The 27,245-nt window shown below is 64.0% G+C and overlaps 4 protein-coding genes and 1 long non-coding RNA gene across 5 annotated transcripts in view; 3 read left to right on the plus strand and 2 right to left on the minus strand.

Moving 5' to 3' along the window:
* The first annotated feature begins 59 nt into the window (after positions 1 to 59).
* RPL18 (ribosomal protein L18) lies at positions 60 to 2,274 on the plus strand. The gene is made up of 7 exons (XM_070063138.2): positions 60 to 103; positions 968 to 1,054; positions 1,140 to 1,247; positions 1,345 to 1,443; positions 1,532 to 1,655; positions 1,733 to 1,802; positions 2,158 to 2,274. Exons 1-7 carry the CDS (start codon positions 101 to 103, stop codon positions 2,231 to 2,233), a joined length of 567 nt encoding a protein of 188 aa, XP_069919239.1. The 5' UTR covers positions 60 to 100; the 3' UTR covers positions 2,234 to 2,274.
* A 150-nt stretch (positions 2,275 to 2,424) lies between these two features.
* On the plus strand, positions 2,425 to 10,700 carry SACK1E (scaffolding CK1 anchoring protein E). The gene is made up of 5 exons (XM_070063132.2): positions 2,425 to 4,017; positions 5,048 to 5,215; positions 5,457 to 5,581; positions 8,933 to 9,380; positions 10,256 to 10,700. The coding sequence occupies exons 1-5, from the start codon at positions 3,544 to 3,546 to the stop codon at positions 10,508 to 10,510; spliced, it is 1,470 nt and encodes a 489-aa protein (XP_069919233.2). The 5' UTR covers positions 2,425 to 3,543; the 3' UTR covers positions 10,511 to 10,700.
* SPACA4 (sperm acrosome associated 4) lies at positions 7,366 to 8,904 on the minus strand. Its single transcript, XM_070063139.2, has one exon. The coding sequence runs from the start codon at positions 8,706 to 8,708 to the stop codon at positions 7,617 to 7,619; it is 1,092 nt and encodes a 363-aa protein (XP_069919240.2). The 5' UTR covers positions 8,709 to 8,904; the 3' UTR covers positions 7,366 to 7,616.
* A 382-nt stretch (positions 10,701 to 11,082) lies between the features above and the next one.
* Positions 11,083 to 27,245, minus strand: part of SULT2B1 (sulfotransferase family 2B member 1) — a 31,495-nt gene continuing 15,332 nt past the window's right edge. Inside the window, 6 exon segments of the mRNA NM_001082176.1 lie at positions 11,083 to 11,276; positions 12,017 to 12,197; positions 14,601 to 14,695; positions 15,198 to 15,324; positions 18,102 to 18,310; positions 25,688 to 25,830. Coding sequence (NP_001075645.1) covers positions 11,110 to 11,276; positions 12,017 to 12,197; positions 14,601 to 14,695; positions 15,198 to 15,324; positions 18,102 to 18,310; positions 25,688 to 25,830 — 922 coding nt within the window. The 3' untranslated portion in view covers positions 11,083 to 11,109.
* LOC149120764 (uncharacterized) lies at positions 18,197 to 19,603 on the plus strand. Its single transcript, XR_016224624.1, has 2 exons — positions 18,197 to 18,335; positions 18,438 to 19,603. It is a non-coding gene; the product is annotated as an uncharacterized LOC149120764 (long non-coding RNA).

Raw genomic sequence — 27,245 nt, forward strand, 5'->3', positions numbered from 1 at the left:
GTGACGTCACACGCGCGCCGCTCGCTGAGGACTTTCCACACCTATTCCGGTGCTTCTCTGTCTCTCTCTTTCCGGACGGGGCCGGGCAGGAGTCGCCATCATGGTGAGTGAGTTTTGCGGAGAGCTGGGTGCTTCTCCATCCGCCGCCATCTGCCACAGCCTCGGGCTTGGGGCGTGCGGGAGAGAGGCGGGGGGTCCGCGGGGGTGTCCAAGGAGCGGCTCCGAGGCCATGGGGCTCGGAGGGACTCCGGAGGCCAGCGCTGGGTCAGAGCCACTCTGGCCGGCTTCCTTCGGAGCCCGCTGCTCCCCGTGCTGAGGTTCGGGGAGTCCTAAGTGATGTGACCGTGGTCACGGGAGGTGGCGGAGACTCCGGACCCAGGCGGCTGACCCCCCCAACCCGTCCGCGCCGACTTAGTCTTTGGTCCCCACGACCCAGATCGTCCGTCACCCTGCTCTGCTGCGGGGTCTTGGGGACGGGGAGGCCCTGTGGGTGCTGTGCCTGCAGCGGCTTCATGTATGGGCACCGTGACCCCCAGCGCCGCTGCGGACGGCGGGGAGTGGTCGCCACTTGGGTAGGGCAGGCGCTGGCCCGACGGGGCGCTGCGGTGGCTCCTCTCACCATGAACGCGCTGGAAAACCGAGTTACCCGGGACAAAGCAGGGGGTGCCGTCGTGCACGTCGTGGGCGCTGCGAGGGCCGCACACCAGCTCGGGCCCGACTGCACGCGGGGTCTCGCAGTGTTGACGTTACCGCAGAACACGGCTTGGAGGCAGTTAAATCCCCCTTAGCGTCGCGGGGTACGGCCGCCGCACGCACACGTGTCTCCCGGGGGAGGTCCGGGGGGACCTGGGGTTTGCGCTGTTGTCGCAGAGTGGGGGGGCCCGGCCCGGCCGCCGCTGAGCGTGGGGGGGCGTGGTGGTTCCTGCGCAGGGTGGGGCCCGTGGTCACCGTCCCCCCCCCCCCCCAGGGAGTCGACATTCGCCACAACAAGGACAGGAAGGTTCGGCGCAAGGAGCCCAAGAGCCAGGACATCTACCTGCGGCTGCTGGTCAAGGTGAGCGGGAGCTGCGGCCGCGGCGTGGGCAGCCCCCGCGCGGGCGCGGGCCGGGCCGGGCCTCACCTGCCGCCCCTCTCTGCAGCTGTACAGGTTCCTGGCCAGACGCACCAACTCCACGTTCAACCAGGTGGTGCTGAAGAGGCTGTTCATGAGCCGCACCAACCGGCCGCCGCTGTCCCTGTCGCGGATGGTGCGTGGCCGCGGCGCTGGCGGGGGCGGGGGAGGGGGAGGGCCGCCCGGGGCGGGGGCGGGGCCTGACGCCCCCTCTGCGCCCCTCTCCCCTGGAGATCCGGAAGATGAAGCTTCCCGGGCGGGAGAACAAGACCGCCGTGGTGGTGGGCACCGTCACCGATGACGTGCGCGTCCAGGAGGTGCCCAAGCTGAAGGTGAGCCTGGGGCCTGGCCACGCCCCGGAGGGCGCCCCCCACGGGCCGGCGCTGGCTCGGCTCTGACCCCGCCCGCCCCGTGCCCCAGGTGTGCGCCCTGCGCGTGACCAGCCGTGCCCGCAGCCGCATCCTCAAGGCCGGGGGCAAGATCCTCACCTTCGACCAGCTGGCCCTGGACTCCCCCAAGGGCCGCGGCACGGTCCTGCTCTCCGGTGAGTGCCGCCGCCCGCGCGGGGCTCCCTGGGGAGGGGCGTGTCCCTGTCTGATCCCGCTCGTGTCGCACCCCCAGGTCCCCGCAAGGGCCGAGAGGTGTACCGGCATTTCGGCAAGGCCCCCGGAACCCCACACAGCCACACCAAGTGAGTGTCGGCCCCGGCGGCTGGGCAGCGCCTGGCTCACGGTGGGGGCGGGCTCTTGGAAGTTCCAGAAAGAGGGGGAGACAGACCTTCACCCGCTGGCTGCAGCAGTCCGGGCTGGGGCTCCATCCGGGTCTCCCACGCGGGCGCAGGGGCCCGGGCACTTGGGCCGTCTCCTGCTGCTTTCCCAGGGCACAGCAGGGAGCTGGAGCGGAAGTGGAGCAGCCGGCACTGGAACTGGCACCCACGTGGGGTGCTGGGCTGTCGTACGGGGGCGTTGGCTGGGAGCTGGGTGGGAAGTGGGACGCCCTCCATGCGGGGGCAGGGCCAGCTCTCACCCTCCCCCCTCTCCCCACAGACCCTACGTGCGCTCCAAGGGCAGGAAGTTCGAGCGCGCCAGAGGCAGACGGGCCAGCCGGGGCTACAAGAACTAACCCTGCGCACCGCGCTGTTAATAAAGATTTTTGGACGCCGACGTCTGTGTGTGTGTGTTGGGAGGGGGGACAGTGGGAGGCCCCGGCCCAGCCCCAGGCTGCACCACCTGCTCCCGGAGCCCCGCCTCTCCTCCCCGAGTCTGTCCAGTTGGCCACGCCCACCCTGGCACTAAGCACTGTTGGGGCGAGGACCAGGAAGTGCAGGGGGCAGGGTGTGTGGGCAGGTGAGGCACAGCCGGCGCTGGTGGCCATTGGCCGCGGGCGGGCGCCCCGGGAGCTGCACCCCAGGACCTGCGGGCCCACCCCGTTTGCACAAGGGGCTGGGCTGCCCCGGGCGAGGCCTGCTGAGGCCACAGCAGGAGGAATGGCGGGAGGGCTCCGTGCCCCTGTGCTCCGGGCGCCCTGAAAAGGCAAGGAGGGAGGGGGATAGCCGGCCGGGGCCGCGTGGGGAGGCTGGGGCTGCGGTCTGGGCTGCAGGGACCAGGGGTCCAGAGAGGGATTCTGCAGCAGTCCAGGCTGGGGTCCCTGCGGTCAGGGCTCGGCGCGGCCGGGCTCGCAGCCTGAGCCGCGATGCCTGCCATCCGCCCCCAAGCCCCGATGCTCCCTGGGGACCGTGGGCTGGCTCCGTAGGACTGGAGCCCCCCCAGGGTGTGCCTCCACCTCAGTGCAGGGGCCAGTGCAGGTCCAGGGATCAGGGTCCTGGGTCGAGTCCTAGTCCCTGGCTGGGGCGGGTGAGGCCGAGCTTGGAATGCGCTGCTCCAGGGTGGGGCGCAGGTGCACTGGGCCGTGAGCCGGCAGGCCGGCCGCTGGGGGCTGGTGAGCCAGCAGCTGGGGTGGGAGAAATAGGCTAGCCAGCTACGGGGTGCACCCCCAGCGGGCTGCATACACGCAGCTACCAACAAGGGACGTGCTGTTGGCCAGGGTCGAGTAGTGGCTGGAGACACCTGCTCCCTGGGTGCGCTTGGGCAGTTAGCCAGGGCCTCAGCCAGAGGCAGGCAGGGCCTCAGCCTGGCCAAGTTCGGGACGGCTGAAGGGCTGGTGGTGGCATCGAGTGGCCAGCTGATGGGTCCCACGGTGGGGCGCGGTGTCAGCGTGCAGAGGTCAGAGGCATGGTGTTGACCCCAAGCGAGCAGGCTGAGGCACTGGCGGGCCGCCCTCTGGGTGCTCTGATTGTCGGGCAGTGACCCGGCTCAGCCACCGGAGCCATCTGGATGCCCAGCGCCTTCCTGTCTGGAGACCCCTGATGCTCAGCGCCCCCTCCCCAAGACAGCAGAACCTCGGGCCCCAGCCTCCTCACCGGAGCAGCCCGGATGGCAGCCTCGCAGCTGGCGGCCCTGGAAGGCGTGGAGCCGGGGGCTGAGGCGCTGCCCCTGACCGAGGCCAGCCCGGGCTTCCTGTACTCCGAGGGCCAGCGGCTGGCGCTGGAAGCCCTGCTGAGCGGCGGGACAGAGGCGTTCCAGACCTGCGTGCAGCACGAGGGGCTCCGGCCCTTCCTGAGCGGCGACGAGATCCAGGGCTTGGCAGAGGCCGCTGAGGACTGCGCAGGAGCCGAGCAGGAGCCCAGCGGGCCGGCGGAAGGAGCCGCCGCCACCGATGGGGACGCGGGCACCCTGACCTACTGGCCCGGGCAGTCTGAGGAGCCCGTGCCCCCGCTGCGGCTGGGCTGGCCGGAGGACACGGCCTGGAAGGGCATCACCCGGGCGCAGCTGTACACCCAGCCGCCCGGCGACGGCCAACCGCCGCTCAAGGAGCTGGTGCGCCGGGAAATCCAAGCTGCACACAAGGTGGGTGCCCGGGGGCCTGGAAGCCACGCCCCACACCAGGATGGCCTCACGTGCCAGCCCCGGAACTGGGGCCCAGCCAAGACGTGGACCCCAGTCAGAGTCCACACCCCAGACCTTGTCTCCATCTCCCCACCCCGTCAGATCTGGGGGTCTCTACCCCTCCCTGAGACCTGGGTGCCCCTAGACATTCAAATCCCCAGAACCATTTGCGGCCCCCACAGTCTCAGTCGCGACCCCCCCCCCCCGTATCCCCAGGCCGGCGTCTCCACTCTTGCCCACCTGTGGCCCCCAGGAAAGCCGGCTCTTTTTCAAAAAATAAAAATAAAAAAGATTGACTTTATTTATTTGAAAGGCAGAGTGACAGACATGGAGAGCTCTTCCAATCACTGACTTCTTCCCCCAGTGCCCACAGCAGCCACGACTGGGCCAAGTGGAAGCCAGGAGCCAGGAACTCCCTCCGGGGGGGCAGGGGAAGCACTCGGCCGTCCTCTGCTGCCTTCCCAGGCGCATTAGCAGGGATCTGGATGGGAAGTGGAGCAGCCGGGATAGAACGGGATGCCCAGGATGCAAGCCGCGGCTTAGCTCGCTGCACCCCAAGGCCAGCATGCCTGTCCATTTGGCAGTGTTGGGGGCCCAGGGCTTTCCATGGTGACTAAGCACAATCCCCCAAGAGCCCTGTGAAGCAGGAAGCCGACACACAGGGTGGCCGGGCGGAGACTGGAACCCAGCTCCGCGGCTGGTGGCTCAGGCATCGTCACCACCCCCTTCCTCTGCACCCGGGAGCCCCAGAGCACAGGTGGGGGCCTCGCAGGTCAGCCAGAGCCGGGCCGCCGTGCACATGGGAGACCACAGCTGTGGGGGCTGTGTCCGGGCAGGGAGGGGAGGTGTCTCCCCCGGGAGTTAAGCCCTAAACCCCCAATCCCGCCAGCACCTCGCCTCAGACACAGGTCTGAGGGCAGCCCCCTCCCACCAGATGCCCCCAAGCCCTCTGCGCCTTCTGCGCCAGCACATCCTGTCTCCCCACCCCTAGCTGGTGGCCGTGGTCATGGACGTCTTCACGGACCCGGACCTGCTCCTGGACCTGGTGGACGCCGCCACGCGCCGCTGGGTCCCCGTCTACCTGCTCCTGGACCGCCAGCAGCTGCCTGCCTTCCTGGAGCTGGCCCAGAAGCTGGGGGTGAGCCCCTGGGGCACGGAGGTACGGACGGGGCCCAGGAGTCCCCCCACCCCCGGCACCAGGGCAGCGGGAACAGCGCCTCCCATAGGGTCCTGCCGAGGGGCCCCCTTTAATCAGATGCCCCTCCGCGGCCCCGGGGGGGAAGTGGGTCCTGGGCCATGACGTTGGGACCCCTGCGGCTCTGGGGAAACCGGGACAGACGGACCCTTCCTTGGAGAACCAGGCCAGCAGGGCCTGGGCAAAGGCATGTCCTCCCCGCCAGAACCTGGACGTGCGCGTCGTTCGGGGCTGCAGTTTCCAGAGCCGCCGGCGACGGCAGGTGTGCGGCTGTGTGCGGGAGAAGTTCGTGCTGCTGGATGGACACAGGGTCCTCTCTGGATCCTACAGGTGCGCCCCTCCCCCGTCACCACCACCACGTCCCCCGGCTCTGGGCCTCTCTCTCCTCATCTGAAAAATGGGTCCAGCCGGCGCCGTGGCTCACTAGGCTAATCCTCCACCTTGCGGCGCCGGCACACCGGGTTCTAGTCCTGGTCGGGGCGCCGGATTCTGTCCCGGTTGCCCCTCTTCCAGGCCAGCTCTCTGCTGTGGCCTGGGAGTGCAGTGGAGGATGGCCCAAGTGCTTGGGCCCTGCACCCCATGGGAGACCAGGAAAAGCACCTGGATCCTGGCTCCTGCCATCGGATCAGCGCGGTGCGCCGGCTGCAGCGGCGGCCATTGGAGGGTGAACCAACGGCAAAGGAAGACCTTTCTCTCTCTGTCTCTCTCTCTCACTGTCCACTCTGCCTGTCAAAAAAAAAAAAAAAAATGGGTCCAAACCACCCTTCCCCGGAGAGGAGTTTTGGGGCTCAGGGGCTCAGAGCTGGGCGCTGCTGCTGGCCTGTTGGGCGGCCTTGGGTCCACCTCTCCCTCCCTCCCTCCCTCTCTCCCTCTCTCTTTCCCCGACCCTGCGTTTCCCCACTGAAAATCGGCCCACAGTTTGTGGCGGGGGTGGGTGGGGTAACTGCCCTCCTCTGAGCCCCCCAGGGATGGGCTCACCTCTCTGCTCTCCGTTCTCTGGGGCCCCGAATCCCGGCTCAGCCACTTCTTAGCCGACACTCCTGCCTCAGTTTCCCCACCGGGAAAGCACGCATCGTAACAGCAGTGCCATCTCATGCCGGGCCCAGCGGGCTTGCACCCCAGCTCTGCCAGGGACTGGCAGCAGGGTGACACGGGGAGGCCCCGGCAGAGGTGCCACTCACGTCCCGGCCCGGGTGCCCCTTCCTCGCCGTGCGCACAGGGAGGCTGAGCCACAGCCCGGCTCCACCCAGCACACATCGTAGCATCCTTGTCACCGCCACCCCTACAATTAGGACAGCCAGAAAGATCTCCGGGGACAGGCATCAGCCTGTGTTGAGTGGCTGGGGGAGGCGGTGGCGATGGCTCGAGTGAGTGGGGTCCCTGCCTCTCCACGTGGGAGACCCGGGTGGCGTTCTCCGCGCCCGGCTTTGGTCCCGGGGCGGGGGTGCCGTGCAGGTGCTGGGGTGTGAACCGGCGGATGGCCGCTCCCTTTCCCTCTCCCTCTCCAAATGCAAAGTCCGCAGCCCTCGCCACTTGGCCCTGGGGTTTGCAGCCTTGAACCTGAGCCAGAGTCACCTGGGGGACTTGAACCCCAGCTTCCTCCTGGGGCCTGGGGTGCAGCCCGAGCAAACGCATCTCCCCAAAGCTAGAAGCCTGGCGGCCAAGCCGGCTCCAGGGGCTCTCGCTTCCCGGCTGTGCCAGCGCCTGGCACACAGCACAACCAGGCTCTCAACAGCAGTGCTCCTCTGTTTCCCGATTATTATTATTTTTTTTTTGACAGGCAGAGTGGACAGTGAGAGAGAGAGAGAGAAAGGTCTTCCTTTTGCCGTTGGTTCACCCTCCAATGGCCACCGCGGCTGGCGCGCTGCGGCCGGCGCACCACGCTGATCCGATGGCAGGAGCCAGGAGCCAGGTGCTTTTCCTGGTCTCCCATGGGGTGCAGGGCCCAAGCACCTGGGCCATCCTCCACTGCACTCCCTGGCCACAGCAGAGAGCTGGCCTGGAAGAGGGGCAACCGGGACAGAATCCGGCGCCCCGACCGGGACTAGAACCCGGTGTGCCGGCACCGCTAGGCAGAGGATTAGCCTAGTGAGCCGCGGCGCCGGCCTCCGATTATTTTTTTAACCGTATCTCATCGAATGAGCCTCGTGCAAAGCCGCACGTCTTAGAAGCAATGAAATACAGCAGTGGCAGCCGGCGAACCCCAGCTCCGGCCCCTGGCGGACAGCCCCAGAATGGATGAAGCCAGGGCCACGAGGGGTTGTCCAGGGTGGGAGGGCCATTTAATGGGGGCAGGGGGTGGAGGCAGGGGGCACGGGGAGCAGCACAGCCAGGAGACCTGCCCGGGCCCTGCCCTCCGCCTGGGTCATAGCAAATGCCGGAGCAGCGACCAGCCGAGCGCCAGGCCGGCGGCGGCCCCCGCTGTTGTGGGGCCGGGGGCGCGGTTGCACATGTGGCCGTAGCAGCAGGTGCTGGTGAGGGTGTAGGTGACGCCCATGTAGCTGACGGGCTCCTCGCGGCCGCAGTTGGTGGAGTGCACGCAGCCCTTGTTGATGATGGGGCTGGCGCCCTGGGCTATGCCGTGGCCCACGAAGCAGTCCTCGTCCTCGCCGCAGCGCATGTGGGTGCCGGGGCAGTAGGAGGCGTCGGTGAGCTCACAGAAGACGCAGTCCTTGGCGCCCTCCGCGCCCGGGGGCCGAGCCAGGGCCAGCAGCAGCAGCGGCAGCAGCTGGCCGAGGACCATGGTGGCCTGGCGGCAAGGACGGTGCCCAAGCCAGGCCGGGGCTTGCCGGACCTCCGTGAGAGGCTGATGCGGTGACTGCCCCGCTCGCCGCTTGCCTTCTGCCCACCGCTGTGGCCTCAGCCGCCACCCCCACCCCGAGCTCCGTGTCCTGTTCAGGCCCTGTGAGGCCTCGTGGGCAGACACAGGCCAGCGGCCACTGCCTGTCCGGAGTCCATGTGAGGCAGAATGCGGTGACCTCACAGACTCCCCAGGGTTCCCGCCGGCTGCTGGGGGGGTGAGGTCACAGGTGGGGGGAGGGGCGCCACGTGCCTTCCCACCAAGGCCAGGGGCTCCCGGCAGCCCTCGCCAAGGTGCCCTGTGTGAGCTGTGCCCGCCGCGGTTCGCCCTGTTTTCTTTCACTGCCGTTGGTTTATTTGAAGGCGAGAGTGACAGAGAGAGCATCCTCCATCTGCTGGCTTGCTCCTCAAACAGCGCAACAGCCAGAACTGGCCAGGCTGAACCCAGGAGCCTGGGCTCCATCCGGGCCTCCCCCGTGCGGGGCGGGCGCCCAAGCACTCGAGCCCTCACCTGCTGCCCCCCACCCCGGCCCTGCCACCCTGCCCGTGGGGAAACGGAGTCCTGGGGAGGGGAACGGAGGCCTCTGCGCCTAGTTCGTTTCATTCCCAAGAGGCTCCCGGTGCCGGCCGGGGCGGGGGCACGGAGCTGGGCCCACATCCTCCCGTTCCAACCCGCCGGGGTTTTGGTTCCTTGTCACAGATGGGCCGGGGGCGGGGACAGCCAGAACCTGGCACACAGCAAGTGCTTAACCCATGTGGTGGTTCTAGGAGGCTGCTGAGTCTCAGATCAGTCCCTGGGGGGGGGGGGGGGGGTACTGGGGCACGTCTCAGCGGGGGAGGGGGCAGAACCCGGGGTTCAAACGTCCCCCGACTCCGCCCTAGCTTCACCTGGAGCGACGCCCGCCTGCACCGCGGCCTGGTGACCCTGCTGACCGGAGAGATCGCCGACGCCTTCAGCCAGGAGTTCCGGATGCTGTACGCCACCTCCCGGCCACTCCCGCCTGCGCCCAGTCCGAGCTCCTTGGCTAGTGACCCGGGGGGCCTGCCGGCGGCCCGCAGCCCACACCGGGTGGCACACCGGTGCTCCATGGCCCCCGCCTCACCGCCGCCGCCCGAGGGCGCGCTGGCCCGCCGCCTGGCCGCCTGCCGCGTCTTTGCGGGGGACAGGACGGAGGCCCCTGCGCCGCCCCCGGGGCCGGCGCTCAGCGACATCCTGAGGAGCGTGCAGCGGGCGCGAGCGGCCAGCGGCCCCCCGACCCGGCCCAGCCGCTCGCTGTGGGACCTGAGCCGGCTGTCCCAGCTGTCGGGGTCCAGCGACGGCGACAACGAGGTGAGACCCGGAGGCCCACCAAGGGGCAGGCACTGTTTTCCAGGGCGGAGGGAGAAAGCACAGGGCCATTCACTTCCTGCGCCTCTACTGTGTGCTGGGCAGGCGAGCGCCGGCTGGCACAGGGCAGAGACCCCCCCCAGCCCCCGGTGCCAGGCCCGGCCTCTCTGATCCTCAAGTGTTCCCATCCAGGAAGTGGGCTGAGCGAGGACGCTCACCTGGGGTTGCCTGGGAGGGGTTGGCCGTGACAGCAGCAGTGACCCCCAAACGGAATTTGTTTATTTTTAAAGATGTATTCATCATGGCGCTTATTTTTATCTTGCCTTTGCCCTTGCCGGGAACACGATCCCTTCTGGCCAGCTTCACGGGGGAGGGTGTTTCTCAGCACCCCACCCACCCATTTTACAGATGGGTTAACTGAGGCCCGCTCCATCTGGCAGATCCCAGTGCTGGGGAGGGGGCCGGGGGGAGCTCCAGGGTCTCCCACCCCCACCCCACAGGTGCTCAGACAATGGGGTCCCCTAGCACCTGCTCCAACCTCAGGAAGCCTCGTGGGGGAGGCAGGGGGCTGGCCCAGGACAGAGGGGAGAGTGAGAGGGGTGCCTCCCAGGAATCACCCCTGGGCAAGCAGAGGGGCTGGGGGATGGGCAGGGCGAGGTCCTCAGGGCCCCCGCCCTGGCCACCCTCACCCAGCGTCACCTCCCTTGGCAAATATTTGCTGCCCCAGGCAGCTGCCAGCTGCTGCGGGTCCCACCCAGCTGGGGAGCTGCCGGCCCCCTTGTGGGTCTGGGGTCCCCCGGGGGGCCGTCTCACCTCCCCCTCCCCAGCTCCGGGCCCCCACCAGCCTGCTTCTCACCTCTGTGTCCTTCCCTCCACAGACCAAGAAGTCCTGGGGCTCCAAGGACACCCCGGCCAGGGCCCTGATGCGGCAGCGGGGTGAGGCTGACTCCCGCCCGCTGGCCTGGTCCCAGCCCTGGGGCGGCCCCCTGCCCCTGCTCCCCGGCCGCCGCCTCCGCTACCTGTCCCCTCCGCAGAGGAGGTTTGGGGAAGAGGCCGCGCCCAGGCTGCTGGAAACCAGGGGCGTGCGGCAGCCAGACTGGGCCTCGCGGACAGGACGTGGGGGGTGGCCCTGAGGGGCCCCGCACCACAGCAGCTGCGCGCCATGGCCCAGTGTCCGACTTTGTCCCCAGTTCCATCACTTGGTCTCCGGTTCTGGACCTGCCTGTCGCAGCCTGGAGAAGGGGACCCTGGGACTGGCGTGGGGGTCCTGGAGAGAGGCTGCGGCCGCCACTCGAACTGTGTGGGTGTCGGGGTGGGGCTGCCCCCTCCAAGGCTTCCCGCCCCCACTGTGCTCAGGAACGCAGGGGAGAGCCCTGGAAGGAGGGCAGGGGGGCGGGGGCGGGGGGCAGGGACCTCCAGCTGGGGCTGGGCGGCCCTGGGCCTCGGTGAGTGTGCACGGGGACCGGCCTGCTGGGGCTCCCCTTCGCCTCTGCTCAGGATTAAAGGGGTTCACGCCAAGCCCTGCATTTCCACAGCCTGCCCCAGCCCCTCCTCCTGGGACCCAGAAGTCAGGTCCCGCCCGCCGGGGCTCCTGGCCGCACCTTTGCCCCCAGGGGGCGCCCGAATCTCACACCCCCGCAGAAAACCGATGGGGAAGTGGGGCCCTCTCCTCCCGAGGCCCCTGCCCGAAGCGCATCGACGAGCTCGGGGAGCGAAGGGTTTATTGTGCGGGTCACGGGTTGGGGTGCTCAGAGGCGGGGTCGGGGCTGGGGTCCTCAGGGGCCTCGGAGGCCTCGTCCCAGGCGAAGGCGGGCAGCCCCTGCATCTGCCTGCGGTAGACGCGGTCGAACGCTTCGCTCTGCGCCACGGTGAAGTGGTTCTTCCAGTCCCCACAGACCCCTGCGGGACGGGACGGGGTGAGAGGCCGCCCCGCCGGGCGCCACCCCACCCGTTGTCCCATCCGCCCCCAGGTCTCCTGAGCTGGCTGACCTCGGGTTCACCTGGCCAGGCCCCAGGACCCCTGTCTCACCTGCTCCCTCCCCGGCTGCCCCACCCCACTGCCTCCTCCAGCAGATCTCTTGCCACGCCCCCTTTGCCCCCTGACCTCTGCCCCAAATGTTCCTTCCCCTGAAGCTCCTAGGAACGTTGCACAACCCCCACCCCGTGTCACCTCCTGGGACTTGTCCCTCTCTCTGCTGTCTCCCTGCCCGGGTGCTCCTGGGTGCCCCGCACCTCCCCCCTGCAAGAAGTGCCCGCAGCCAGGACCCCACCCCTGCCTGGAGGCCCTGGTGATGCCACTCGCGTCATGGGAGTCTGAACCAGTGAGGGGCTGTGCCACGAATCACGTGACACCGCGGGGTGGGCTGGATAATGACCCCCCCATGCCAATCGACGCCATCAACAAGGTGGCCTTAGGTGAGGCTGTGAGAGTCCAGGGTCCTGACATGTGGGGGTGGTCCTGGGGTCCTCATGGCGGGGGACAAGAGTCAGGCCGAGACTGGAAGGCGAGGCCTCCGGTGGGCAGCGCAGGTGTGCAGGAGCTGCTCTCCCGCTGGGGCCCTGGGACCCTGAGAGGCTGAGCTGGGCTTGGGACCCCCGCGCATGCACCCCCGCCCTGCCCCGGGCCCCCAGCCCCGCACCTTTCCGCAGGAAGGCCCCCTGGCTGTGGTCCAGCAGGCTGGCGGGCAGCAGCGTGTAGTTGGACATGGTGTTGGCCTTCATAGCGCCGAAGGCCGAGTGTGCCAGCACGGAGCCCAGCGCCTCCTCGTCCAGCTGCCGGCCCAGGAACTCGCAGACGCGCCGCACGGAGCGCTCGAGGTCCTGGGGGCGGGGACAGGGGTCAGCCCCGGCTGGACGTCCCTGCCCCGCGGAGCAGGGGGGCGGTCTGGGGTTTTGCAGGAGAGGGGAGCGGCTGGGGGCAGCGGGGTCGGGAATCAGGCTGCTCCAGGCTGCGCCCGGCTCCCGCTCCTTGTCCCCCACGGCCCTCCTGCCATGGCTCCTCCTCTCTGCCTCGCCCTCCCTCTCCCAGACCCCACCCCGCCTCCATCTCCCTCCTTGTCCAGCTCCTCTGTGGCTTTGAGGGACAGCTGTGCCTGGTGTCAGAGCCCCCACCCCGCTCCCTATCCTGTCCACTCCATCTCACCACCCCCTGCACGTCCCGTCCAGGCCTTGGCCGGGGCTGCCAGAGATGCCCTGTGCCACCGATGCCACCCAAACAGGTCACTATGGACTGAGCGCCAGGCCACGCCCACGCGGAGACGCTGGTTCAGATCCTGCCATCGGCTTTCCAGGGGAAGTGTCGGCTTCCCTAGTTGGTCCACTGGGGCTCAGAGAGCGGAAGACACAAGCCCAAGGCCACACAGCCAGACAGGAAGCCCGCCGGCCCTGCCTCTCCCCGGCGGCCCTCTCGGCCACACCCAGGGCCCAGCAGGGTGGGCGCCATGGCCGGCAGCGGTTTTCCAGGTGGCGCCTGGTTTCGTAACCCTGCACCCCTCCACACTCTGGAACCACAGACGTGGCCCAGAAACGCGGGCGTGGGCGGCACCGCCACCCTGGGCAGCCCAGAAGCTGCCGGGCTGTGGCCCAGTTCTGGATTTGGAGAGCAGAGCTTGCCGGAAGGGGGGGGGGCACCAGGTCAGTTTCTCCTTCTGGATCTTTCCATCCAAAGAAAGGTACCAGGGTCTGGAGAACAGTGACACAGGGTAGGGCAGGGTCTGCACTGGGGGGCCCTGTCCCTCCCAGGCTGAGATCTGGGTGGCCGGCGCTCACACCCTGCGGGTGCGGTGAGGCAGGCCGGTGGGGGAGCAGTCTGTCTGTGCCTCTGACCCCTGGGGGACCTCACCGGGCCACCATCCCCCAGGGCCCCGCCCGCCGTCAGCTGGCAGGTTTCCCACCTGCTTTGAGGGCGAGACCCGGCCCTGGAGGCTTAAGGGACCAGGGCTTAAGGGACATAAGTGCTTTGCCGGACCTGGGTCAGACTCTTCACTACAAAGGGTCCCGCCCGGCAGGAAGGGAACAGAGTGACACAGGGCGCGCACAGGCAGGGGCACGTGGTGGGGACAGATCACGGCCGACGCCAGGCATCCTGCTTGCGGCCAGGCGAAGCCCAAGTCGTCCTGAGCGGTCCCTTCTTCCAGGGAGCCTTCCCGACTGCCCCGGCTAGAAGGAGGCTCTCGTCCCCCTGTGCCAGCCCCAGCGCTGGCAGATGGGGTCCTTCTAGGACTCCCGTCTGACTCCAAAGCCTGTCTCCTCCTGCCTGCCACACCCCCACGGACTCCGTTCCCACCTGCCACACTTCTACCTGAGTCCGTCGGCTCCTCTGCGGCTCGAAGCCCACTGATGGCTACTGCCTACCACGAGAGGAGCCCAAGTCTTCATGATGGCTTCACCGCCCACCCCCCCTTTCCTCACGGGGCTCTGGGGACACAGCAAGGAAAAGACACCCCAGGGCCTTTGCACTGGCTGTTGCTACTGCCCAAGACACAGCTATTGTCTGGCCGCCATCAGATCAAGTGTCCCTGGGAGGCCTGGCCAGACCACCACCCCCTGTTTTTTTTTAAAGATTTCTTTCTGTGATAGGCAGAGATAGAAAGGGAGAGACATACAATACACCGAATGTTACCCTATTTTAAATCAGGTCGGGGTGAGCATTGCGATGTAGTCGTTTGGGCTGCCTGCATCCCATGTGGAAGTGTCTGGTTCGAGTCCTGCCTGCTCCACTTCCAATCCCGCTCCCTGCTAATGCGCCTGGGAAAGCAGCGGAGGAGAACGGCCCAAGTGCATGGCCCCTGCACCCACGTGGGAGGCCGGGATGAGGCTCCTGGCCCCTGGCTTCAGCCTGGCCAGCCCCAGGGGTTGTGGGCAGTGGATGGGAGATTTGTCTCTGCCACTCTGCCTTTCAAATAAGTCTTTAAAAAAAAATCAGACCCACACCCACTGTCTCCCTTTCCTGCTGGGGTTTCTCCTCCGTTCTATGCGGCAGCTCATGCGCTGAACGCTGTGTTCGTCCCTGGCGCCTGGCCCACGCCCGGCCTCAGGGACTGTGTTCCGGCTGTAACCCCAGTGCCTGGCGCAGCGGGAGGCAGAGCAGGCCTGGGACCCGCAGGAACGGCGGGTGTGTGTGTGTGTGTCTGCGTGTGGAAGGGGCGGGGATGATGAGGCGGTGGCGAGGAGGAGGAGGAGGGGGAGGAGGAAGAGGAGGAGGAGGAGGAGGAGGGCACGCACCTGTTGCATCTCCTCGTAGGTGATGAACAGGAAGTTCTCTTGGCCCTGCATCCGAATCCAGCCCTTAATGTGGTCGAACCAGGAGCCGAACTGCACTGCGGGCGGAGGGCAGGTGGGGTGAGGGCTGGGGCTTGGTGTGCTCTAACCAGCCCCCCTCAGCCCCCCAGGGGCTTTCCCAAGCCCCTCACGGCTCTGCCAAATTCAGGGTCCCTCCCAGCCAGCTCCTCCCTGGGCTCCCCATCCAGGTGGTCCCTGTCCATCTGTCTGTCGGTTCCTCAGCCATCTGACCCCCACCGACACACACACACACACACACACGGGTTCCCCTCCAACCTCGAGGTCAGGGACGGGGTGCGGGGGGTGCCACTGGCTCAGCGTCTGGCACCCTGCCTCCATCCGTCTCCTCTGCGCTGATTTCTGCCTCTGCCCATGTCCGCCCGGCTCGCTCTGTCTCTCCCCCTCTCCGTGTCTCATCGTCTTTCCAGGCCTGGGTCTTGGTCCCTGTCCTTGCTCATCTGGAGCCTGAACCCCTCCATGACCCCCTCCCCCAGGGTTTGAGCTGCACATACCCCTCCCCCCACGTGTCCTTGACCTCACCTTCGCCTTTGAGGAAGTCCTGCAGAAACTGGTCGGGTTTGCCCGGGTCCTTCAGCTGCCCGGCGATCTTGGAGTAGTGGTAGAGGGACACCACCACGTCGCGGGGGTTCCGGCCCAGGTAGATCACCTGCGTTGGGGGTGGTGGGCAGAGGGGCGGAGGCCTCAGTCCCCTGAGGCTGCCTGCCCTTGGACCCCCTCCCTCCTGACCCCAAGGCAGGGCCGCATCCCAGGAGGAGGGGCTTCTTGGGGCAGGTGGGCACACAGCTTGGCTTCAGACAACACAGGGTGGGGGACATCAGGGCACCCGGTGCCACCAAGAGAAACTGGTTCTGCCGCGGCTCTCCCAGGAGGAGGAGGGGTCCCAGGCCCTGCTCTCTGGGCTTGGAGCTCTTCACCATCTTCACATCCCACAGCCACGGCATCCCCACCCCCTGCCCTCAGCACCCCCAGCCGGGCTCCTCCCCCGAAGCTGCCAGTGACACCTGAGGCTGGGAGCACACGACCGCGCCTGCACCCTCTCGCCTGCCGGGCCTGGGTCTGCACTCCTGGGGTGGGTGCCCCTGCAGGGCAGGGCGGGACGCCCAGAACCCAGGCGCAGGGGACTCAGGAGATAACTTAGCAGCCAGAGTCCCAGACGTGGACCGTGACGGCTTTGGGCGTCAGCGCTCAGCACGTGCGCCCCGGGACCTCTGTCCCTGGCGCCTGCGCAGTCGCAGACTCAAGGCTGCCCGACAAAGGCAGCGCTTGCCCCGGGGTGCTAAGCACGGGCGTTTCTGGCCTAGTCGGGTGCCCTTGATGGCCGGGGACCTGGGGCCTGGGGCGACCTCTGGGTGAGCAGCCCAGCCTTCAGGCCCGTCCCCTCCCCAGTAAAACCGCCTGGACTCCGGGTGCGCGTCCATCAGCTGCCCGTGTGACCTGCGCCGGGGGCGGCGGCCGGAGCCCCCGCACACGGTGCGCCACTTCCCGTCCCTTCCCTCTCGCTGAACTCAACCCCGGCTGAGCACAGCAGTGCTCCTTGCCTGAGGTGACCTCGGGGCAGCTCCCAGGGGCCAGCCCCCGTGTCCCAGGCCCTGTTCTGCCCGCGCTCACCCTCGGCGAGCCCGCCCCGCCCCTCGGCGTTCCTTCCCGGCAGAAGCGACAGTCGCCGCAGCAGTGCTGGGAAGCGATGCTGGTGCGTGCGGATTTCTCCGCGGCGTCGGGCGCGGGCCCTCAATGCCACCGCCGCGGAGCCACCGCCGCGGGAGCCGGGGACCAGAAGCCGGCCGGGCTGCCTCCCTCCTGCAGCCCCTCCGCAGCGCACACCCGACAGCGGGTCGGAGGCCCTTGGAACAAGTGCTTGTCAGCGATGGCAAGATCCAGGCCTCGATGCCAGGACCTAGGCCTCTATAAAACCAAGCTAGAAATTCTATTGCTCCGGCCTCCCAGAACTACTGGTAGGGACAAGCAAACACCCCTGGCCTGCGAGCCCCGGGGCTTGCCTCCCCCCACCCCAGCCCCTCTGATCGTGCAGTTCGGAGCTTCTCTTTTCGTTGCTTTAAACAAAGCTTCGCTTCTTCTACTCCCACTGTGTGTCCCCTCTCGTAAATCGTGACGACCCCAGGACAGGAAGCGACTGTCTCGCCAATTTCCCACAATACTATTGCCCTAGCATGGCTGCCGCGCCGGCCTGTGGGCCGAGGCAAGGGTGTGCAGAGGTGATAGGCGGGCACCACGCCATCTTACTGAAGGGCCCTGAGCCGCAGTGGATGTTGGCCTCTTTAGGCGGTCCTGGAACCCCACCCCACCCCTGCAGACACCGAGGGACAATTGGACGCACAGTAATGGGCTGCCAGCAGATGTGTCAGCCAGACCAGAGCTTCCCCCTGGACATCTGAGGGGGTCCCTGGGTGCCCCATCTCCCCCTCCCCTTCCTCCACTCCTCCCCATCCTCTGCGTCCCAGCTGACGGCGGCCCGATCCTGACCGCGGCCTGAGCGGACCCCGACTCCTCTCTCTCCCACTCCCACGTCCTGTCCGTCAGCAGATCCTCCCGGCTCCCCCTGCAGATGCAGACTCAGCCCTTTAACCAGGCAGTCCCAGCCACCGCCTGGCTGACACCCCACGCCATTTCCCGCCTGGCCTCCAGAGGGCACTGGTGAGACCTCCCTGCTCCACCCAGAGCGCTGATCCTCCAGCTCCACGGTGACCGGTCCCACCAGCCGCATCTCCACTTCCCTTGCCCTTGCTCACGTGGCTCTGGCCGCACAGGCCTCCTGGCTGCTCTTCAGACCCCACAGCCACCCAGGGCCTTTCCGCCTGCTCTCCCCCCGCTCTGAAAGGCCCTCCCCAGTGACCCCGCTGCCATCACCCTCCCTCCTCACCCCCCAGGCCTTTACACAGATGGCACCTTCTGAACGGGGCTGCCGGTGACCCCCCTACTCACAACTGCAGCCCCCCACTCTGTCCCCAGCCTTCTCCCAGGGGACACAGCCAATATTTCCCTTATTTATCCCATCTCTTCCCTGCCTGTTCCCTTTAGAATCCGGGCCCCGGGAGCCGGCACTGTGGCATAGCGGGTAAAGCCGCTGCCTGCAGGGCGGCATCCCATATGGATGCCAACTGGAGTCCCGGCTGCTCCACTTCCGATCCAGCTCTCTGCTGTGGCCTGGGAAAGCAGTGGAAGATGGCCCAAGTCCTAGGGCCCCTGCACCCACATGGGAGACCTGGAAGAGGCTCCTGGCTCCTGGCTTTGGATCAGCCCAGCAGCCATTTGGGGAGTAAACCAGCAGATGGAAGACCTCTCTCTCTCTCTCTCTCTCTCTCTCTCTGCCCTCCTGCGTGTCCGTGTGCGTGCCAGGCCACACACGCAGCAGGTGCATGGTAAACAGGGATCAATCACCCCCACCCCCCACCCTGCTTCCTGTACCTTGGCCTTGGAGTTGAAGAAGGCCTTGGTGAAGAGCTGCCTGGGGAGGTGGGAGCTCCTGAGGCGGGGGCTGGGCTGGTCCGGAATGCTGAAGGCGCTCACGATGGTCTCACACCAGGGCGCCCGCTCCCAGATGGGCACGGAGCGGACCCAGGAGGGGTCCCCGTCTTTCAGGATCAGGCTGACGATCTCGATCATCCAGGAGGTGCCTGCCGGGAGAGCGGGGAGCGGCAGGTCAGCCGGGCGGGCTGGGGGCGGGGGTGGGGGCGGGGGCGGGGCAGGACCCGCCTGTTAATGACGCCTCTGTTGAGCCCTCTGCCCTTTCTCCTGGTGCAGATTCCGCCCAGCCCGTGCGGGACGTGAGGCTGCAGAGTGGGAAGAGGTGCTGTGACACAGTGGGCTAAGCCACTTCCAATCCAGCTCCCTGCAGATGCGCCTGGGAAAGCAGCCGAAGATGGCCCAAGTGCTTGGGCCCCTGCACCCACATGGGAGACCCCGAGGGAGCTCCAGACTCCTGGCTGAGCCTTGGCCGTCGTGGGCATTGGAAGTGGACGTGAACACGACATGCAGTGTTCTCTAGGCCTGGCCCCTAACCGTGCCCCACGCGGCTCTCGCTCCCTCCCTGGGTGCGGAGACTCGGGGCTCCGGGGACTGGCAGGGCCACAGCAGGAAGCATCAGGGTGGCTGGAGCTGCAGGGGCTCCCTGCTTCCCCCTCCCCTGGCTGCACCCACAGGAGTGTACAGGAATGAGACACAGACTGTGGGATTCCACCACTTAAGTCCTGAGGCTTAAGAATGAGAGTGGGGGCTGGCGCCGCGGCTCACTAGGCTAATCCTCCGCCTAGCGGCGCCGGCACACCGGGTTCTAGTCCCGGTCGGGGCGCCGGATTCTGTCCCGGTTGCCCCTCTTCCAGGCCAGCTCTCTGCTGTGGCCAGGGAGTTCAGTGGAGGATGGCCCAGGTGCTTGGGCCCTGCACCCCATGGGAGACCAGGAAAAGCACCTGGCTCCTGGCTCCTGCCATCGGATCAGCGCGGTGTGCCGGCCGCAGTGCGCCGGCTGCGGCGGCCATTGGAGGGTGAACCAACGGCAAAAGGAAGACCTTTCTCTCTGTCTCTCTCTCTCTCACTGTCCACTCTGCCTGTCAAAAAAAAAAAAAAAAAAAAAAGAATGAGAGTGGGGGCTGTTGCTGTGGCGTTGTAGGTTGGGCCTGCACCTGCAGCACCGACATCCCATGTGGGCGCCGGTTCCGATCCAGCTCCCTGCTGGAGGCCTGGGAAAGCAGTGGAAGATGGCCCCAGTGTTCAAGTCCCTGCACCTGCGAGGGAGACCCAGAAGAAACTCCTGGCTCCTGGCTTCAGATCAGCCCAGCTCCGGCCATACTTGTAGCCATCTGAGGAGTGAACAGGTGGATGGAAAACCTCTCTCTCTGGCCCCCCGCCCCATCTGTAACTCTGTCTCTTAAATAAATAAGTAAATAAATAAATCTTAAAAAAAAAAAAAACAAGCAATCGAGAACAGGCAGGCCTCCCTGCCACATGGGGGAAGCTCTGCTGTTTCTGTGCCTCCCATTGGACTCCCCTGCACTCGGGCACAGCCACCAGGAAGGGACCTGGGCATTACTCGGTTTCCGGGAGACCGAGACGGGTCGGATGAGAAATGCTAACAACCTCTCAACAGTATTGCACTGGGTTGGATTCTAGCAACCACCCATGCCACTTATCAACTAATGGCCTCCTGGTTCCAGGTCCGCTCGATACTGGAGCCGGACCCTGAAAACCCTGTAAACATTTCTGAGTCACCGGGCTCAGTGCTAATCTCTGGCAGCAGAGGGCGCTGGAGGACACCGAAGGAGGTCGAGGCTTCGCTCCCGGTTCCTGCCGCATCCTGCGCGGAGCTGCGTTGAACCAAGGCCAGTCCTGCAGGGGCCACGGGGGGATCCCTGCGCCCCTCGCCGCTCCACTCCCCAGGGAGTTTCGGAGGCCGGGGGCACCAGAGTGGATGTCCCAGGGCGGTCCCAATCCGGAGTGGGAATCCCAAACACCAGGAAGTCTGTCTTCCAAAACTGGGGCCTGGGGGGATGGGGAGGTGGGGGGCGTTCGGCTGCTGGTCCGCAGGAAGTGAAGTCCCTGCGTCAGCGACTCCCACGTGCTTGGGCGTTCTCTTTACCCCTGATAAAGTTTCAGCCACTGTCCAGCGTGGGGTTTCCCATGGCCTCAGGTCCACTTGTGGTGTTGGGCCACCATCACCCTATGCGTCTCCAAAGCACTGTGCCTCTGCGCCCCTTAAATGGGAGCTCCCCACGCCCCCTCCCTGCAGCACCAGCAAACACAGCTCTCCCTCCCCCGGGAATGCGCCTCAGATAAATGGAATCCCTCAGGGCTGGCGTGGTGCAGCGGGCTCAGCAGCCACTGTGACTCGGCATCCCACATGGGCACTCCGACTGCTCCACGTCTGATCCAGCTCCTGGGGAAGCAGCAGAAGATGGCCCAAGTGCTTGGACCCCTGCACCCACGCGGGAGACCTGGAGGAAACTCCTGGCTTCAGATAGGCACAGCTCTGATGGTTGCAGCCAATTGGAGAGTGAACCAGCGATGGAAGATCTCTCTCTCTCTCTGCGTAACTCTTTCAAATAAATAAATAAGTATTTTTTAAAAGTTCCTTCCCTCTCTCTCGCTCTCTCTCACTCTGAGGCTCATCCACGCGGCAGCACAGCTCAGCATGCCCTGCTTTTCCCAGGCTGAACGCCGATGCTGCAGTCGCTCCACTTGTTCACGCGTGGACGGGTATTTGGCTTGTTTCCACCTTTTGATATTTCTTTTTTTATTTGAAAGCCAGAGTCCGTCTCTCTCTCACGCGCTCTTTCTCTCTTTCTCTCTCTTCTCTCTCTCTCTTGCACGCACGCATGCACACACACACACACACACACAGAGCTTCCATCCACTGGTTCACTCCCTAAATGGCTGCAACCACCAGGGCTAGGCAGGCCGAAGCCAGGAGCCTGGAGCTTCTTCCAGGTCTCCCACGCAGGTTCAGGGACTCAAGCACTTGGGCCATTCTCCGTGGCTTTCCCAGGCCATAAGCAGAGAACTGGATTGGAAGTGGATCAGCTGGGTCTCAAACAGGTGCCCCTATGGGATGCCAGCGTCACAGGCAGCAATTAACCCATTAGGCCCCATGTTTCCACCCTTTGGCTACTGTGAGCCCTGTGCCTGTGAACGAGTCTGTCCCATGCCCTGTTTCAGTGTTTTGGGGACACACCGGCAGTGCGGTTGCTGGGCTCTGGGGTAATTCTGCACCCAAGTTTTTGAGGAAGCCCCATGCTGCTTTCCACCGCAGCTGTGCCAGTGGCACGCCTGCATTCCAGTGTCCCCACACCCTGGCTAATCCTTGTTACTTTCTAAGTGATAACCACCTCAGTGGGTGTAAATGAGGCTTTCTATTAGCTTTTCCTGTCCAAATCAGTGTGTGGTTTTCGCCTCCTGCGTGGACCTGACTGAGCTCAGCGCCGGCCCCCTCTACCCTCCCCACTCCTGGAAGGGGTCCCCTGGCACAGGGCATCCACTCACAACTACAACCCCCAGCAGCCTTTGCGCTGGGGTGCGATCACGTGGCCGAACTCTGGCCTATGAGAGGCGAGCGGGCGCGAGCAGCCCTTCCAGGTCCCCTCTTTCAAAGGAGATCCTGGAGGTGGTGTTGGTAGCCCGGCCGCGCCGTCCTGGAAGCAGGCAGAGAGGCCCTGGCGCTCCTGTGTGACTGCTGGAGCTGAGCGGGGCCCACCCTCACAGGGGGCGGAGAGCAGCTTCTCGCGACAGACACAGGTAGGTGCTGCTGTCACAGGGACAGAGGAGGAAAGAAGGCTGCAAAGATTTTAACCGAGTGAGTTTCACCGCGGACTTCCTGCCTTGACAGCCTGGGAGTCACAAAGCAGCCACGCCTACATCCGTGCCCCCAAGAGTCACAGCCCCCCCCCGCCCCAAACACACACACACACCCCACATCAGAAGGCTGAGTCTACAGGTCTCAGATTAAGACGTTAACCAGGGGCCGGCGCTGTGGCGTAGCAGGGAAAGCCACCGCCTGCAGTGCCGGCATCCCATATGAGCACTGGTTCTAGTCCCGGCTGCTCCACTTCCGATCCAGCTCTCTGCTGTGGCCTGGGAAAGCAGTGGAAGATGGCCCAAGTCCTTGGGGCCCTGCACCCGCGTGGGAGACCCAGAAGAAGCTCCAGGCTCCTGGCTTCAGATCGTCACAGCTCTGGCCGTTGCGGTCATTTGGGGAGTGAACCAGCGGATGCAAGACCTCTCTCTCTCTCTCTCTCTCCTCTCTCCTCTCTCTGTGTCACTCTTTCAAATAAATAAATAAAATCTAAAAAAAAAAAAAAAAGATGGGATGCTGTCAAAGCAGGAGGGGAGAGAAGACACAGACAGACACTAAGAGAAGCCAGAGGCAGAGCGCTGGCCCCGGATGTTAACTCTCCGGGAGGGAGGCTGCAACATTTCTGTAGGACTCTGCTGCGCCCGCGGGTCCTCCAGGGATGCAGAGATGGCGGGCGGCGTGGAGGGAGACTGCTTACGTGAACCTTCTGTACTTCCTGAATGCTGAAATTTGACTGCGTTCGTTTTTGAGAGAGACAGTAATACATTTATTGTTAAAGATTCACTTATTTGTAAGGCAGAGTTAGAGAGAGAGAGGAGGAGAGAGAGGTGTTCCATCTGCTGGTTCACTCCCCAAATGGCCACAGTAGCCGAAGCTGGGCCAGGCCAAAGCCAGGAGCCAGGATTTTCATCCAGGTCTCCCACGCGGGTGCAGGGGCCCAAGGACCTGGGCCATCTTCCACTGCTTTCCCAGGTCATTAGCAGGGAGCCAGATCAGAAGTGGAGCAGCTGGGCTTCAAACCCGCATCATATGGGATGCCAGCATTGCAGGCTTTGGCCCAACCCACTACACTATGACACTGGCCCTATGTTTTATTTTAAGTGTGTATACTTATCATTTTTATCTACTTGAAAGAGAGAAGGAAAGAGAGAGAGAAAGAGAGAGAGAGATCTTGCATCCACTGGTCCACTCCTCAAATGCCCACAATAGCCACGGCTGGGCCAGGCTTAAGCCAAGAGCCAGGAACTCCATCCTGGTCTCCCACATGGGTGGCAGGGGCCCAAGGACCTGGGCCATCCTCCACTGCTTCCCAAGAGGCATTAGTAAGAAGCTGGCTCAGAGGCAGAGTAGCTGGGACTCGAATCCGTGCTCTGATACAGGATGCAGGTGTCCCAAGTGGAGGTCAAATTAATACATTTGAAAACATGTAAAATGAACTATAATAATTGGGCATCTGTATGCAAAGACATAAGAGCTTTAGCCTATACCTAGTACCATACATAAAAATTACTCAAAATGGGTCACAGATTAAATACAAAATCCAAAACCACAAAACTTACAGAAAAAAAAAGGAAGACTGAAAAAATAAAATTAAAAAAAAAAAAACAGTAAAACATAGAGAACACCTTTATGACGGTGAATTTGCAAAAAATTCTTAGACATGACATCAATTCATCACCTATGAAAGGACAGACTGGATTTCACCAAAATAAAACACGCTCTGGGGCAGGTGCCCGTGTCCCGCGTGGGAGGGCCTGGTTCGACTCCCAGCTCCGGCTCCTGACGCCAGCTTCCTGTTCATGCAGACCCTGGGAGACCACAGTGACAGCTCAAGTGCTTGGGTCCTGCCACCCCCGGGGCGACCTGGGCTGAACTCTGGGCTCCTCGCTTCAGACGTCCTGGCTGTCATGGGCATTTGGGTGCTGAAACAGCCGCTGGATCTCTCGTCCTCGCCCTGGCTCTCCCTCACACACCAGATCCTCTAAAAAGGTCTGTACACAGCTTATGTAAAGCACTCTCAATGTTCAAGGATAAGAAGACAAAGAAGCCAGTTAAAGAGAAAAGCAATATTTGAAGATGCTTTTCCAAAGAGGATGTATGTTGGCTGATGGCTGAAGACATGCTCAAAGTCACAAGCCATGAAGGAAATGTAAATTAGAGGCACAGTGCAACGTCAGTGTGCACCTACTGAGATACTTTTTTTTTTTTTTTTAATTTTTGACAGGCAGAGTGGACAGTGAGCGAGAGAGAGAGAGACAGAGAGAAAGGTCTTCCTTTTGCTGTTGGTTCACCCTCCAATGGCCGCTGTGGCCGGCGCATCGCGCTGATCTGAAGCCAGGAGCCAGGTGCTTCCTCCTGGTCTCCCATGGGGTGCAGGGCCCAAGCACTTGGGCCATCCTCCACTGCACTCCCGGGCCACAGCAGAGAGCTGGCCTGGAAGAGGGGCAACCGGGACAGAATCCGGCGCCCCGACCGGGACTAGAACCCGGGGTGCCGGTGCCACAAGGCGGAGGATTAGCCTATTGAGCCACGGCGCTGGCCCTACTGAGATACTTTTAAAAAAAAACCTTGGGGCCAGCATTTGGCGCAGCTGTTACCACATTCTGTATCAGAGTGCCTGTTTGAGTCCTGGTGCCCCGCTCCCCTATCCAGCTTCCTGCTGATGCACCTGGGAGGCAGTGGATGCTGGCCCAAGTGCTTGGGCCCCTGACACCCAGTGGGAGACCTGGATGGAGATCCTGGCTCCTGGCTTTGGCCGGAGCTGTAGGCATGTGAGGAGGTGAGCAGATGGAAGATAACTCTGCGTCTCTCCCTTTCTCTCTCTGCCACTTTGCATTTTTTTCTTTACTTTTTTTAAATTTTTTTATTTTTTGACAGGCAGAGTGGACAGTGAGAGAGAGAGAGACAGAGAGAAAGGTCTTCCTTTGCCGTTGATTCACCCCCCAATGGCCACTGCGGCCAGCGCACCGCGCTGATCTGAAGCCAGGAGCCAGGTGCTTCTCCTGGTCTCCCATGGGGTGCAGGGCCCAAGTACTTGGGCCATCCTCCACTGCACTCCCGGGCCACAGCAGAGAGCTGGCCTGGAAGAGGGGCAACCGGGACAGAATCCGGCGCCCCAACCGGGACTAGAACCTGGTGTGCCGGTGCTGCAAGGCGGAGGATTAGCCTATTGAGCTATGGCGGCGCCGGCCTTTACTTTTTTTAAAAGATTTATTTATTTATTTATTTGAGTTACACAGAGAGAGAAGGAGAGGCAGAGAGAGAGAGAGAGAGAGAGAGGTCTCCCATCCTCTGGTTTACTCCCCAATTGGCTGCAACAGCCAAAGCTGCGCTGATCTGAAGCCAGGAGCCAGGAGCTTCTTCTGGATCCCCCACGCAGGTGCAGGGGCCCAAGCACTTGGGCCATCTTCTACTCCTTTCCCAGACCATAGCAGAGAGCTGGATCAGAAGTGGAGCAGCCGGGACTAGAACCAGCGCCCATATGTGATGCCGGCACTGCAGGCAGCAGCTTCACCCCCTATGCCACAGCGCCGGCCCCTGCACTTTGAAATAAATAAATCAATCTTTAATTAACAAAAAATCAAATAGCCACTGGGGATGCTCATACCCCACACCAGAGAGCCTGGGTTACAGTCCCAGCTGATGCACACCTGGGAGGCAGCGGTGCGGCCACCCCCGTGGAGACCCCCGCCCCCCAGCCGGCAGGTACCTGACTTGGGGTAGGTAACGATGAAAATGTCGTCGTCCCGCACGTCGGGGCTGTTCTCCGCCAAGCTGATGCTCTCAGGTGAGTACAGGCCGCTGGGGAAGGGGACGCCCTTGTACCTGAAGTATTCACCTTGAAGCTTCTGGCTGTGGGAGGGGAGGGGAGGCGGTGAGGAGGGAAGGCGCTGGGCTCGGGCCTGTCCACCTGCTCTCTCTGTGGGGTCGGCTCCCTGCACCCCCACCACGATCCTGCAAAAGCAGACCCCTGCAGCCTCTGCTCTGTGGATGCAGTGAGGCACAGAGGGGCTGAGGGACTTGCTCAAAGCCACACAGCCGGCGGGGCCGAGGGCGTGCCTGACCTCAGCCCCAGAGGGAGACGTGAAATCCCATTTTACAAGCAAGGAAATCGGGGCTGAAGTCAGGTGCCCGGGGCTGGCGCTGCGGCATAGCTGGCAAAGCCGCGCCTGCAGTGCCGGCGTCCCCTGTGGGTGCTGGTTTGAGTCCCGGCTGCTCCACTTCCCCTCCAGCTCGCTGCTAATGCACCTGGGCAATCAGCAGAGGATAGGTCAAGTGCTTGGGCCCCTGCACCCATGTGGGAGAACCAGAAGAAGCTCCTGGCTCCTGCTTTTGGCCTGGTCCAGTCCCAGCCATTGCAGCCAACTGGGGAGTGAAGCACCCGATGGAAGACCTCTCTCTCTATCTCCCTCTCTCTCTGTAACTCTGTGTTTCAAATAAATAATTTCTTTTAATCAGGTGCCCGCCCACACCACATGGCTACAAAATCCCATGCCAGGTGCTTCAGGAGCAGACAAGTGAAAACCTCCAAGGAGAGATGTGCTTGGAGCAATCGGTTGCATTCTCTCTTTTCTTTCTTTTTATTTATTTATTTTAAAGATTTATTTTTATTTATTCAAAAATCAGAGTTACACAGAGAGAGGAGAGGCAGAGAGAGAGAGAGAGAGAGAGAGAGAGAGAGGTCTTCCATCCAATGGTTCACTCTCCAATTGGCCACAATGGCTGGAGCTGAGCTGGTCTGAAGCCAGGAGCCAGAGCTTCTTCTGGGTCTCCCATGCGGTTACAGGGGTCCAAGGACCTGGGCCATCTTCTACTGCTTTCCCAGGCCATAGTAGAGAGCTGGATTGGAAGTAGAACAGCCGGGACTCAAACCGGCACCCATATGGGATGTCGGCACTACAGGCAGCAGCTTTACCCACTATGCCACAGTGCCGGCCCCTGCTCCACTTCAGATCCGGCTCCCTACTAATGCACCTGGGAAGCAGATGATGCCCAAGCGCTTGGGCCCTGCACCCACGTGGGAGACCCAGATGGAGTTCTGGGCTCCTGGCTTCGGCCTGGCCCAGTAGATGACAGGAGTCTCTCCTTATGCCAGAGGACGCGTCCTAAGACCCCCAGTGGATGCCTAAAACTGAGGCCAGCACCACACCCTCTGTACAAGCACAGCAGTCACAATGGTTGATCTGATAACCCAGACACCACCGTGTGACTACCGGGCGGGCGGCGTCCATGGCGAGGATACACTGACAAAGGGATGAGTCCCAGTC

Source organism: Oryctolagus cuniculus, chromosome 18 (assembly GCF_051225735.1).
Source record: "Oryctolagus cuniculus isolate XC-2025 breed Fujian yellow rabbit chromosome 18, ASM5122573v1, whole genome shotgun sequence".
Taxonomy (NCBI): domain Eukaryota; kingdom Metazoa; phylum Chordata; class Mammalia; order Lagomorpha; family Leporidae; genus Oryctolagus; species Oryctolagus cuniculus.